At 40.7% G+C, this 14,152-nt stretch overlaps 1 protein-coding gene across 1 annotated transcript in view; it reads left to right on the top strand.

Annotated features, from left to right (window-relative positions):
- Positions 1–883: 883 nt before the first annotated feature.
- LOC115753678 overlaps positions 884–14,152 on the top strand; it is a 65,261-nt gene continuing 51,992 nt past the window's right edge. The window contains exons 1-5 of the mRNA XM_048277929.1: positions 884–986; positions 1,480–1,626; positions 2,084–2,137; positions 2,413–2,506; positions 2,597–2,726. Of these exons, the coding sequence (XP_048133886.1) occupies positions 884–986; positions 1,480–1,626; positions 2,084–2,137; positions 2,413–2,506; positions 2,597–2,726 (528 nt within the window). The remainder of the gene's footprint in view (positions 987–1,479; positions 1,627–2,083; positions 2,138–2,412; positions 2,507–2,596; positions 2,727–14,152) is intronic.

The raw sequence follows: 14,152 nt of genomic DNA, 5'->3' as shown, positions 1-14,152 counted from the left end.
GTATATCATTTTGAAAATTTTTTTGTAGTTAAAAAAATAGTTTAGGGTAAATTTGTCACTTGTGTACTAGTTTGAGGTTTTTTGTAATATTAACTTTTTTTCTTTTATATCATATTCTTTGCACATACAATATTCAATTCCCGATGATCCAATTCCCGATGATCGTACGGCGCCTACACTCAGATCGAGCAATTATGGGATGACGATGTCGTGATTTTTAAGATAGCCATCAGTTCCAAATGTACTCATATTATAAATATTTCATAAAATTTAGACAAATTGACTCAAGTCAAAATTTGATAAGTATGTTTAACTAAAAGAAAAAACAAAAGCTGTTGCATCCTACACAAGATGAGTATTCTACAAATTATTTGAGACTCGATATGTAATAGTAAGTTGCAATCCAAGCCCTGTCTCAACCACAAAGGAATCGGTTCTATGAATCGCACCTAAGCTCAATTCGCCCGTCACTCAAGTTCAATTAGTTTTGCTTCAAGTTTGAATAACACGAATTATTAAAATTTGAGATTGAATTTGAAAATATTTGACTTCGGAACCTTGCCACTGTAATGGAGTAATTGCACTTTCATATACCTCCACTAATATAAATAAACAAACGAATGATATCAACATTAATTTTAGTGTATAGTTTGAACCAATTAATTGAACCTTAGAACACACATTTGTCCCAAAAGCACGCCTCATTCTCTCGGCGAAAGTACAACGGAAGACATTGCTGTTGCAGCCTTTCTAAACGTCCCTATTTTAAGCAAAACTTCCTTCAGTGCCCTCACGCAAATGACAAAATCAACAAATGTGACGCTGAATATGCTTGACAACAGAATAAGCGCTCGAGGGCCAATCAGGAAAGATCATAAAGAATATGGAGCGGAACAGGTGGTGGTTGGACAGTGAGATTTTTATTGTGAATATGGAGGACTATGTATTTCCAGGTCGGGGCGAATCCTTGACTGGGTTGTGGAGCTGTAGTGCCTGTTTGAATGGGAGGGAAAACTATGGCTGAATGATTCCGGTGGTGTACAATTGGCTGTTTTCAGAGCATACAACTGACGAGCATTGTGTTATGATTGGTTGGACTTGTTAAGCTCTTAAATTCCCTTATATTTGTTCGAAACAAATCTTATTCTGCTGTTTCTAGTTTGGAGATAAAATTTGTTCAGTGTCTCAACGATTGAACATCAACTAAGCAGCTTTTTCTCCAGTCTATTAGCACTGTAGCCTCATGTTGTCTAGTTAATACCCTTTTCTCGCATTGCATTGTGTGTATAGTTCGTTAAGTTCACGAAGAAGGAAGCCAAAAATAGGCTGAAATATTGTTTTGGGTTGATATTTCCTCATGGTGTCCCCGTTACTTGATTTCTCGAATAGTTTGCAAGAGACATAAGAAACTTGCTTCATTGCTTGTAATTCAATGAGCTTGTGACGGCATTTTCAATCTGAAATTTTCTCAACCGGTAGATGCAGAACTTAGAGTGAGGCTCAAGGCTCATGAAGCTGTTTACAATCACATTCTTGCCACAATATTGGGGGATTATGCATCTGCCATAAGTGCTCTTTATGAAGATTTTTTGCCTGTACCTAGAGCTTCTTGTTATTACCCTTCAGGTTTCACCATTTCAATACAAGAACATCTTAACTAGATTCAAAGCTTTTTATTTTGCAGGTTTACATGTCAGATTTGACAGACCTTTTTAGTTGGACATGTCCTAGATGTGAATAGAAAGACTAAGGTAATTTAATATGTTTTAGTATGACATTGTTGCTGAGGTGGCTTGAAGAATAGAAACTCAGTAGTCAGTACTAAATGGGCAGTTCTTGAAATCAGATTTTGTGGTCATATGCTGCCTCCTATTAGTAGCTTCTGAACTAGTTATTAATGCCTTTTGATCTGAAAGGAGGGGTTCAAAGTCGTTGAACTGATAGCTGACATTCAGAACTGCTTATAGTTATATAATTCGTGTAGTAGTTGCCTGGCAATTTGTGATAGTTGTGATGCCTCTTTGTTGAATTGCATCTAATCATTTGTCTCTATTTCTAAACCATATATATGTGTTGTTTGTAGGCATATATGTTGGGGTGGCCAAGGACCTTAATGCTATGGTTACAGCTTTCAGAGGTACTCAAGAACATCAGAATGCATGTTAACCTTAGCAATTCTTTCCCTTACAATTGACATGCAAAGGATTTGATGAAAATTTAAGCTAAGAAGAGCGGCCTCAGTGAATTCGTACACAAGGCACATGGTTCTGCTATCCATACGAATGGAAAAAATGGGTGAATTAGTTCCACCAAGACACCAAAGTAACTTTCTTGTAATTTTAGATACAGTCATGAGAAGATCACATACTCTGAAAAATTCTGTCTTGCCTCTTTATCATTTGAGCTTTTCAGTTGGTGATTACTTCTATTTATGTCTACAACATACAAAATTGGATTCAAGATCTCCACCGGAAATAGCTCGACATAAACTACCCTGGCATGCCTGGTGCGATGGTGAGTTCTAGAGATGATAAACCTCTCTGACTCTATTAATTGTTGCCTAGGTTCATCATGTATTTTATCATGCTTATCACAGTATGACAATTCGACCTGGTATTTTGGATGCTATCATAAGAGCCGATGATTTATATGGAGACAACAACGTCATGGTGACAGGGCATTCTACGGGAGGGGCTATGGCATCCTTTTCCGGACTTGATCTTGTAGTAAGATAAATTACAAAATTATCATGGCTGGGACTTGTGAATTTTATTGGTTTTTTTTTTTTTTTCTTTCTATCGAGTTTTTCCAACCGTTCAGTTTTGGTCTGCTAGGAGTTATTTTGAATTCTCTACCAAACTCTACCTTGAAGAGTCCAGACTCTTTATGTGGATCTTGAACTTTCTATGGCTCTCATATTTATATTTACAACTCGTCATGCGTAGTGTCACGCCCCGACTCTCGAGTACGCGGTATCCCTACCAAAACGCCTCTGGTCACAAAAAATAACGTCCCGTGTACGTTATTGACCGTCCATACTATAGCGCACATGCGGAAACGCGAATTCTCTCAAATCAAGAAAAACAGTAGGGATAGAAATATAGTCAACATCATCAGTCATATACCGGAACAATCGTCAATACAATACTAAAAGCAGATGATCATTAACCCTACAGAGCTATAGTCACATACAATCCCATTCTTAGGGGCGGCTCTCTAAGACCAACAAAAAGATATAAAGGTCGGGTAGGGTTAAATTCTCATCTACTCCCAAAATCCACATCAGTACCTATCCAAAAGACTACGAACCCTCAAAGTCGGGGTGAAGGATCGCGATCGGAGGTCAATGAACGCTCTGAAGAAGGCTCAACGATATCCTCCTCAATCGGGTCGGGGTCGGGATCGGAGTCGTGTTCGGGGTCTCCGACCTCACCGTCCGGCGTATCGAGCTCCATCAGAACCCGGGATGGAACAGGTGGAACCGTATTAGGCAGCCCCTCGAAGCCACGAAGTGGGGCCCAAGTTTTCACCCCATCATCCAAGAACCAGGCTTTGAAGACATGTGCCACACGTTGCGGCAAGCCTTTGTCCACCCGGATCGTGGTGATGTGAAGTTCCCGAGTCCTATTCATACCCGGTTCCGGACGATACACGATATCGTAGGACTAGTCAACTGGGACCCCGAACCCGACGGGTCGCTGCATCACCGTGAACCCGAAATGGTTAACACATGGTGAGAAAAAAATCTCCGTGAGTCAACGCCTAAGCCCGGCTAAGGCATTAATTCGTCCGGAGGGTCCTAACAGTCAATCACATACAATATATATTTATTCCAATCACATGCAACTCACTGCTTGGAAATCACGCGGTATGCAATATTTGACATAATATGCCACATATAACAAACAAAGATTGTCACATCAATCACACACGCAGACACCACACGTGATCCGATTATTAACGGCCATTTGGCCCAATTGCACACTACTGGTGTGACTTTACACTACGACCGGCCGTGTCTACTAGCGGGACCAAGCTTCGTCCCTTACTTCCGGCGACGGCATCTCATAGCCCGTGTGATTCGTACGACCGGCACGACACGGCACTACCAGGAATCCCCGTAGGGGCTTCGGTCTGTCACAAGCTGCGACCGGCATCCGACAACCCGTGTAGTCCGTACGACCGGCACGGCACGAATTGACGTGCATTTGACAAGTCGTATGGTTCCGTACGACCGGCACGGTAACTTGACAGGAATAATCCATCGTGTGACCACTCAAGCATACTCAACAAATAGCCAGTTTATAATCCATATTTAGTCAAATGCTCACGCGATATGCTTACACAACAAAACTCTTGAGTAATCACACAAATGCACATGTTATCCATGCGACCTCGCATCCATAAATCGAGTGATCGAACTCCAACCAATCAATCAATTTGACTAGCCATCCGTCAAGGCGTTTCATCAATTAATCCATATAAATTATAATCGAGCGCAGATAAATAATTCCATGACAAACATTCAATCCAATCGTACGTAATTAAATCCAAATCACCAATCAATCATACACTCACCCTCGACCTATTATTCACTCGCGATCAAGCAAGACCAATCAATTAATCAATTATTCCATCCAAACTAGCCACAATCCAATTAACTTAAGTAATTAGGGCCATTTAACCTAAACCGAGTCTCTAGCCTAAACCGGCCCTAATTAATCTACCTAAACACCCTAATAATCTAATTAAACTAATCCAAACGTAATTAACGACTTAGCCAAGGATTAGAGGTCGACTCACCGTTAATTGCGTGAGATTAGGCCAATGACGATCCTCCGAAAAATCCTTAGCACGAACTTTGGGCTCTAACGGGTTGCGAATCAAAATCCTCGAACTACGGACCCAACTTCTGATTTAATGTGTCCACGGGTCTAATATAAGGCCCAACTTTGTGCCCAAATTAATTGGGCCTCAGCCCAGTTCATGAGCCCACAGATTTGGGCTTAACAAATTCGGCCCAGCCCAAAAACAGAGCACTCACTGCAGAAACAGGGCAGAGCACGGCTGAGGGGGCTGGTCTGGGGAGTCTACGGGCTGTGGTTGGCTTCGGGGTTGGTGGTGGAGGTGCAAGGTGGTCGGAGGAGGATGGTGGTAGCCGGTGGTGGCTCACGGTGGCCAAAGCAGGCATTGGCGACCAGCAAACAGCAGCTGCAGCAACAAAACAGAGCAGGGGAAGCTGAAACAGGGCAGCTGGTCAGGGCTGTTCCGGGGCTCCAGCTGCGTTAGAACTTTGCAAGGCTGGTGGTGATGGTTCGAGAGGGTGTCGGGGAGTCTATGGTGGTCGGATTTGGGCGGAGGAAGGCGGCGTGGTGGCGGATGGGGGCTGAGCATAGAACCAAGTATCACAGGGGTCAAAACAGGGCAGGCCGTGGTTCGGGGCAGTTCCAGCCTTTCCGGTGACTTCACGGTGACTGCAAGCGGTGGAACGGCATCACAGAAGGTCAGTGAAGGTGGTTGGAGGTCGAGGTGGTGGTCGTTGGGGTGGCGGCAGCTCGGAGCAGCCGCACCAGCTCTGCAACCCCAATCCTGACGGAAAACAGAGTATGTTGCTGAAGCTTCTTGCAGCCGGCTTTCCGGCAATTCCGGCCGTACGACGGCGGTCCGGCGGTGTCGAGGGAGTTCTGTAAGTGTCTTAGTATGTGGTGGTAGCTTAGGATGGTGGAAGTTGTCGCTAGAAAATGAAAAAAACGAAGAGAAGAAGAGGGCTGCAGTAAGTTAGTTGTTAAAGAGAGGGGGTGCACGTGTGCACGAAAGGGAGAGAGAGATATAATTCTAGAGAGATGACTAAGGGCTGAGCAGATCAGGTGGGTCCCACTAAATTAATGTCTTTGTCCATTAGTTCATAAAACCATAGGGCATTTTCGTAATTTCACACTTTGGCCGGGGGTATTTTGGTAATTTCACACCCTAGGTAATTCGGGCGTCCGGAAACCTGACGGTGGGTTATTTAATCCGAACTCAAGTCAAAATAGCCCAAACGAGGATCAATATGAAATTTTCTAATTCTAAGACGCAATTACTCATTTAATCGGAATTTATTCCAATTCGAGTAACGGTCCCGGAAATTTCCGATTTCTAATTTCTTAACATCCAACCTTGCGTATCAAATTAAAATTTTCTAGTCGTTCCATAGACCAGATTTCACTATTTTGATCGTCCGATTTTCGGGGTGTTACCTGTAGGATCTTGTTTTCTTACATTTGTGGTAAATCAACCCATGGACAAAACACAAGAAGAATGGGCTGCAAACTGTCACACCCGATTCTCCGAGAAAAAGGGCATGACACAGCCATCCTTTTTAATCAAAGGACGCAGCCTCAAACATAGCTTGAACTAACACCTGATATCGAAATATATACTTTCGTATATATTTGATAAAAAGGTCACATGTCCACAAAATCAGAGCTCATCTACTATAACAAAAAAGATATACATACATATCTTTCCACCTCCAGCTCGAAACTTACCAACTATAAACAACTTATCTCAAAAATATAAATCCCCACTATCCCAAAAGTCCTGCGATTAACGGACGCTCGATCCTACTTACGGCTCGCCGAAGAACCCGAAATGCAAAAGAGATAACGAAGTGAGCAACCACAGCTCGGTGAGAAGTATAATATCTTCTAAGCGGATCGAGAAAGCACTATGCAATCGTCAAAGTAAGTCAAATAGCAATTCATAGTAATAACAAACCATCAATGGCTTAATCCATTGATTAATCTCATAAAACCAACTTTCGATGGTCCATTCATCGGATAATCTCATACTCATCATCAACTATGGCCACGTTTAACGTCGTGACTAGGCGACCAAATTTACCCCTCTTGGTTAGGTCTACCACCCATTTTAGTCGGTGATTCGGCTCAAAGACGTCCCGACAGTATGCATACTACCCCCACCTTAGTGGGTTCTATTCATAGGGACATGAGTATTAATCCCAATACCAAAACTCAGAAAACCACAACAATCTAGTTTCACAAATTGAATACATTGCCTTCCTCAGAAACATATTTGTCAAACAACATTTCGGTAAGACAATCGTCAACAAATCATATCAAATAATCAAAAGGATAGTGAGAGCTCGATCCTGTATATGCAAAAATAATGCTTTAATCATCACCTTTCTTTATCTTGTCAAGAAATCAAACCATCATACACGTGCTTATCTTTAAGGCATGAGTTTTATAAATTTTTAGAAGAGAAAGTACAACTCACCTTAAAATGTCGCAGTCCAAACATATAGTCACTCGAACCGCAAAGCTCGAAATCCTAAAATTAATTGAAAATTAACATTAAAAGCTGGAAAAATGCTATGCTAGTGAAAAACTTGACTAAATGACGTATAAATGTCAATAATCCGACACCTATGGATTAAAAAGCTGCTGGTCGCTCACTTAGACAGCCCGCACGCTGAACTTTAGAAATTTCGTTCGGACAAACTGTAAATCCAATTCACAAACCGTCAAAAGTATTAGCTCCATAACATCCTTAAGTTTATTTCGTACAATAATCATGGCTGACCGACACCAAAATCAGGCCCCACGACATCAAAACCTCCAAAACTCAGATTTTCCAGCCCTAATTGTGAGAACTTACCCAACTCAATCAAACGAAGTCTGATTGATGCAATATTATAGTCAAAACGAAGCTTATTTAACGTGCTACAAAAGTCTCAACAGGCTCAACCTCAACGGACAACCAGAAACTAAAGAAAATAGCCCTCAAAGACTACTGTTCGTGCAGTAAGTTCGCGCACCAGATTTGAATTACTCGCTTCGGGCAAACCACAATGTTAAATCGAGATCCGTTGAATCCTATGGCTTCATAACATCCTAAAGTTTCATTCCCAAGTAAAAACACGGCCAATCACTAATGGGATCGGACACAGCAACTCAGTTTTCCTCAAGATCCGAATTTTTCCCTTAATCTGAAAAATCACTTCAATAGGAGGGAAGAGGGGGCAAGCACTTCCACGCGCTGCGACACGTAGTGAAACGACTTCACCGAGGCGCTCGTGGAGGATGGTGCGTGCACGTTACTATTTTTTTTTCTCTCTTTTTCCCTTTCTCCTTTCTCCTTTTTTCTTCTCTTCTTTCTCTCCTTTTCTTCCTTTCCCCTTTCTGTTTTCTTTTTCCTCTCTTTATGCAATGGAAGACTTCCGATCCCTCTTTTTGGAGAAACCATCTGCTCTCTTTTTTTTTCTTTCTTTTTTTACCAGTGGGTTCTGTCACTTATTTTGACCTAGTAAAAAAAACTCAAATATTACACAAACAGCTCTTTACGCAAACCACCAATTATTGAAGTCTCTAGTTGTGTGAATTAAGTTGTTGGTTGGAGCCAATTCTAAGATGTCCAAATTATGCTTTTTGTCTCTGCTTTAATAAATAGAGTGGTCCAGTGTACTTTTCTAGGGACTTGTTGCGAAATGGGTACCAAAAATGGTAACCTACCCAAAGTCGTCCCATTGCTTCTCTCTCCATGACAAGTGGTAATTCTTTCAGAGCCAGACATTTATGTGGCCCATGATACGATCATAGCTTGCATGAACTTTAGACTATAACTTTTCTCAAAGAATTAGTAGCAAGTAGAACATCTTGTCCTAACACAGATGATCTAGAATTTTACTTTTGTTTTCTGGTTTCTTGATGAAAATTGTTCTTAGCCAATCGTGACATCATGGCCATTCGTCGTGGCCCTCCTTTTTATTTAGTTTCTCATTCGTTATTTATGACAGTAAATTTTGGAGTTCAAGGGTTATTTTCACCATAAACCTGGTATTTTATGTTTAGGGATAAGTGCATTAAAAGTCCTAAAACTTATCAAGTGCAATTGAATCCCAAAACTTTCAAAAAGTGTAATCAAGTCCTAAAACTTGTTACAAAAGTTCAATCAAGTCCTAAAAATTGTCAACATTTTCCGTTAGTCTAGTTGGACGGAGTTAATGAAAAGACTAATTGCACCAACTTGACAAGCTTTGGGACTTGATTGCATTTTTTTAAAGTTTTAAGATTCAATTGTACTTTCTTGACACGTTTTAAAACTTGATTGCACTTTTAAAAAGTTTTAGTACTAAATTGCTCTTTCATGATAAGTTTTATGATTTTCAGTATACTTATCCCGTTTGTTTATGTCATTAGCAGGATGTGACTCACCCACCAACATCCAATGCTTCTTGTGGGAGCCTCGTTTGTAAATTAAACACCTTTTCTTGGGGCTGACGGTGGGGTTGTTTTTTTTGTGGGTGTGTGGTTTGGTGTTAGGGAAATTATGAATGGGGGTATTGACAGAGTAACGCTAGACCTTCAACCCTCATGGAGACAAAGGGCTGTTCTATTGTTCACCATCGTATGCGAAATGCAATATATGGTTATTGATGCAGAGTGTTTTTGTTTTTTCCCCGTCCTGAAAGGGCGATTGCTACATTAACATTCAAGTTATTTCCAGGTCTAATTATGTGTGCTGAAGCTGGTTTTTCCAGACCAGCATTCGCTTGATTTACTTATTGCACTGGGGACACTTCATTTCCAGGTCAATCGTGAAGCACAGAATGTTCAGGTTTTAACATTTGGACAACCGTGTAGTGGCAATGAAGTGTTTGCATCTAACTACAGTGACCGCGCGCCAAATGCAATTCGTATTACTAATGGACATGATATTGTGCCTCATTTGCCTCCGTACTATTCTCGGTTCCCAGATAAGACTTACCATCACTTCCCTAGAAAGGTAGGCTGTCATCTTGACGGAATATCATGTAAATTATGGGGAATTGTTGCTGACTGAATTTGACATCTGCTTTGCATTTCTTTGGACCTATCTAATTGGTGAAGTCTCATTTATTCTAACAATGTATGTACTTTCTCTTTTTGCAGCGTATATAATATAACTGCCTTGTTTGTATCTTCTTAGTAAAGCAGGGAAGTTCATAGTACTTGTATGACTTTTCAGAAATATTTGAGTTACTCTCATTGCTGCAAGAGCCATCATGAGTTTTGTCGTACCAATTCTGAAATTTGAGATGTGTAATTTGGTTTGCTATATACTCTCTCTCTCCCTCTAATGGCTGACAACCTAGTCCTAAGCTCTGTGCAATTATACGCATTTTGATAAATGTATGTCTATCAATGCTTAAACTTACAGGCAACTAGCTCAAAGACATCCACGGGCAAACATATTGATGTGAGAGACTGAAAATGATTTGATTCCACCTGCTTCTTTGGTGACTAATCATAATCTTTTCTATGTCAGGGTTCACATGTAATTGGAATGTTCCCTCCGTTGCAGGCATGGCTGTAAAATATACGATTTGGTAGCCTGGTTTATCGGGTTGAGAAAGTTTGTGATAGCTTTGAGAAGATCCATCATGCAGCAAGTAATGAGGTAGTTTCAGTTGTAGCTACTTGTTTAAGCAATTAGTTTGGGGACCTGTCGTGCTAGATGTAATAAGTCGCGTGATAGATCAGCTTTTTCTATAGAATGTCAGTCCTTTGTCACCAGGATTATATGTGGACGACTGATGAGAGTGTGTCTGCAGATCAGTAACTGGCAATGGCATCGCGCACCATTCAGTCTAGTATGGTGTGGGATTAATGGCTGAAACATGGAGATCGTGCAAAATCGTCATGGACACACAATTGAAGGAATATGGAGGTGAAGATGGCAAAGGAAATCTCATGCTTACCAAGAATCCTTTTGCGTCTGCATTGAGTCTGCCTTCAGTCGACGATGCCAAGAGCAACTTCAGTTAAAATGCTCCTGGGTCAGCACCTGGTTTCTCAGAGATCATCAGGGACCTCTGTGATGGTGGTCATGAAGTGCAGTCAGTCAGTCTGTTGTCCATATCCATCACAAGATGCATAAGAGCTCTACTCAAATTCACTCTGAATGTACATAGCAAGTGTCATACTTGTAAGTACAACTCCGTGATTTCCATCGAATGAATGCGTTTGCAACTTTACCTGTCAATCTAATCTTGCGCCTGTGGCTTTGTTTACCAGATATGATAAAACCTAATAAGGATGCGTGGACGCTTAGCTGAGCTATTTATAGTTTACTCACGCTTTTTTGTCCTTTTTTTTTTGGGTGGGTTCGGAAAAAGGGGGGGAGGATGGGGCGTTGAACTTGGTCGAACTTCGACAACCAAAAAAAAAAAAAAAAAGAACTTGTATCGAACTTCACAAAATTAGCAGACGTGTGAACTTTGGAACTGTGACACTTGCATGTTTAGGCAATTAACCTGCTCTATAAGGTGAACCAAAGAGTGCCTTGGGAGACCACCACTCAATCTGTGACCTTACCTTCTACTATAGGCACATTGTAACAAAAGACTTCTTGGCACAAGTACTTGAACTGTGTCCTGGCAGGGAGTTATGCAGATTAACTGTTCCATAAAGCCATCTTGGAAACAGATGATGACCTTGTCTTGCATCGTTTCCACTGGCAACCTTAGATAAATCTTAACTTTTAGGAGGTAAACAACTTATGTATCATATTGGCTTTTGACATGTAACACTGATCAGCCTTTGGAACGAGAGTTTAAAGCTTTTACCTTCTTTTTTCTCATATGCAGGAATTAACATCAGTGGAAACCCGGAAAACTAAATTTCCTTCATCATTTCAAATGATATTATTGCAAATTATGGCCATTCAAAGCACATTGTGGAACCGAGTCCTTGACATCGTAGGATAAGTTAGAGTTTGTACCTTACGGTAAAAGCCAGGGGTACCACACCAAAGCCTTGGGAAAGATATATTGTCGTCTTGTTTTTACCTTCCTTTACTTGGTGAGCTGGTTGTCAATTTTCCACATCAACTGAGTTAGCCACAGCTTACTTGCACAGAAAGATCCTGTAAATTTCTCTGACTTGTTACCGAGAGAAAAAGCTCAGGCTATATCATATAGGACGTTTGTCAGGGAGCGGTTCCCATTATCAATGTTTAAACCTAAAGCTCCATTCCTAGGATAACTAAGAAGTGGACGACAGAGTTTCTGTCACCGATTAGAGCCTTATGAATATTTCCTACATTGTTTAAGGTGTAACAAAATTAATATTTACAGTGCATGTTCCGAGGATCTCACATAAAAGACCAACATGTAAATTGACAAGATTTTCGACAAAAATTTTTTTGACAAGATTAATGCTCAGCTGTAGGAAACTAGCGCCAATTTGACTTGTCTTTTTCCTAAAAAAGAAATAAAATTGGCCAACCAAAACTGTCAAAAGGGAATATATCTAAGCCAAATCAAACTAATGAAATAGATCGAAAGAAACCATGGTTCCATTTCATGAGGAATTTACAGACATCACATGTTAAAGGTAGAAAGTGGTTGCAAAAACGACCAGTAATTAAATATCCAAGGGTACAAATTGCCAAATTGTGATTCTAATTTAGTATAAAGAACATGACTCCAGGAAAGACAATAACGAATGTCTGCTAGAATGACATAGGGCAATAAGCAATTTGTTCAAGTTTCAAAGCTTCATCGACAATAGATCTGGTTGTCAATGCAGGACCTTTCAGGAATCGCATGCACTTCTTATTGGAAAATGTACTCCTCGGCAGAGCATGTCTTCTAAATTTTCCGAGAAATGGAAGAATCTCCTGAGCAATGCCAGACATCACATCATTTGAAACTCTTCAAGTTGAAACAGTCAGGCCGCACACATGTTATCCCCTCTCTGCAAAGTATACTGACCCGATCAACTTACACCAGGTGTGGCAGGGATCTTCAATCAACAATTCTTCCAGAGATTCTGGTACTTTGCGATGAGCAAAATCCACATTGCAACAATAATCTAGTGCACCTAACTTCAACTTTTTCGAATGAGTTGGATAAGGAAAACTCTCCCCTTTTCAAGATCGAAGAGCTCCAGAGTTCGTAGATTCTCCGGTCAGTCAAAGCCTTTTATCTCTGTTACAGCAGAGTTCTCCATTCTTAGTTCAGACAGTCTCTTCAAATTTGAGTGATCCACCGCTGTTCTCATCCACCAGCAAGATTCAACGGATAAACTCGAGGGAAGCCTTGTGAGGCACAACAAATTAATTAGCACACAGGACTTCTAGTCTTATGAGTTGAGAAAACTGACCAATATCTGTTGATAAGGTGGTTACAACAACAGACAACAAGGTCAAAGACTCCGATTTATTTGTTCTCACAATGCACGGGGTAAGCATCCGGTCGAATGGCCAAATACAAATCGTTCAAACTCGTTGTGTTTGAGAAATCTGGGAATGTTGTCGTGGATGTATCAATGTGTAAACTGACGAGACTTTCTGGAGGCCTTGGTACTTCGGCAAGCTTTAATTAGAGTCAATTTCAAGATCCTCAAAGACGATTGTCTGCAAATGTCATTTGGAATTTCCGGTTGCAAGCTTCCACCTGGCGTCGCAACTATTTCTTCAAGCCTTTATAGCAACCATAAGGCACTAGGTATGTTTCCAATGAAACAATTATTCATCCTCACTACTTTCAAACTTTTCATGCTTCCCATCAAGTCAGGTAGCGCTTTAATGCACGTGTACGAAATATCAAACTCAAGTAGCAATTACAGATTGCCAATCTCTATACACACACGTTCTTTCAAAGGCAAGTATTCAAGGCTTGAAAGAGCTCCGATTGACAGGGAAAGTAGTGCAATTATGGTGCTTCTGGAAGATAGTCTCGATAGAGATGTTGAATGACCAATGGAAGAGATCTTCTTCAATGATGAACAATCCGAAGCACTAAGAATTTCAAGATCCTTTAGTGCTTGATATTTAACGTTGAAGAACTCAGCGATGCCTGAATATCATAGATATTTTCCTATGAGCGCGCATTGACTTGTTTCTTCTGGTCTAAATCATGAAAAAGGAGGAGAACTCTTTTATTGTCTTGATCCCTTCATTTTTTTTGGTCAAATTGGTCCCTTCATTAACATTACTTATTCTGTCAATTTCCTTGGCTAGACGTAGGAGATGAGTTGATTCTGCAAGTACTGAATGCCCTTGCTCTGAAGTATCACAGTTATTAGAAACAAAGCAACAGTGCTCAAAATGTGAAAATTGATTGTAGATAATTTTGGCGATAGTCGACTTTACAACAATTTGT

Source organism: Rhodamnia argentea, chromosome 1 (assembly GCF_020921035.1).
Source record: "Rhodamnia argentea isolate NSW1041297 chromosome 1, ASM2092103v1, whole genome shotgun sequence".
In the NCBI taxonomy this organism is placed as follows: Eukaryota; Viridiplantae; Streptophyta; class Magnoliopsida; order Myrtales; family Myrtaceae; genus Rhodamnia; species Rhodamnia argentea.
This window is presented reverse-complemented; position numbering and strand designations above follow the sequence as displayed.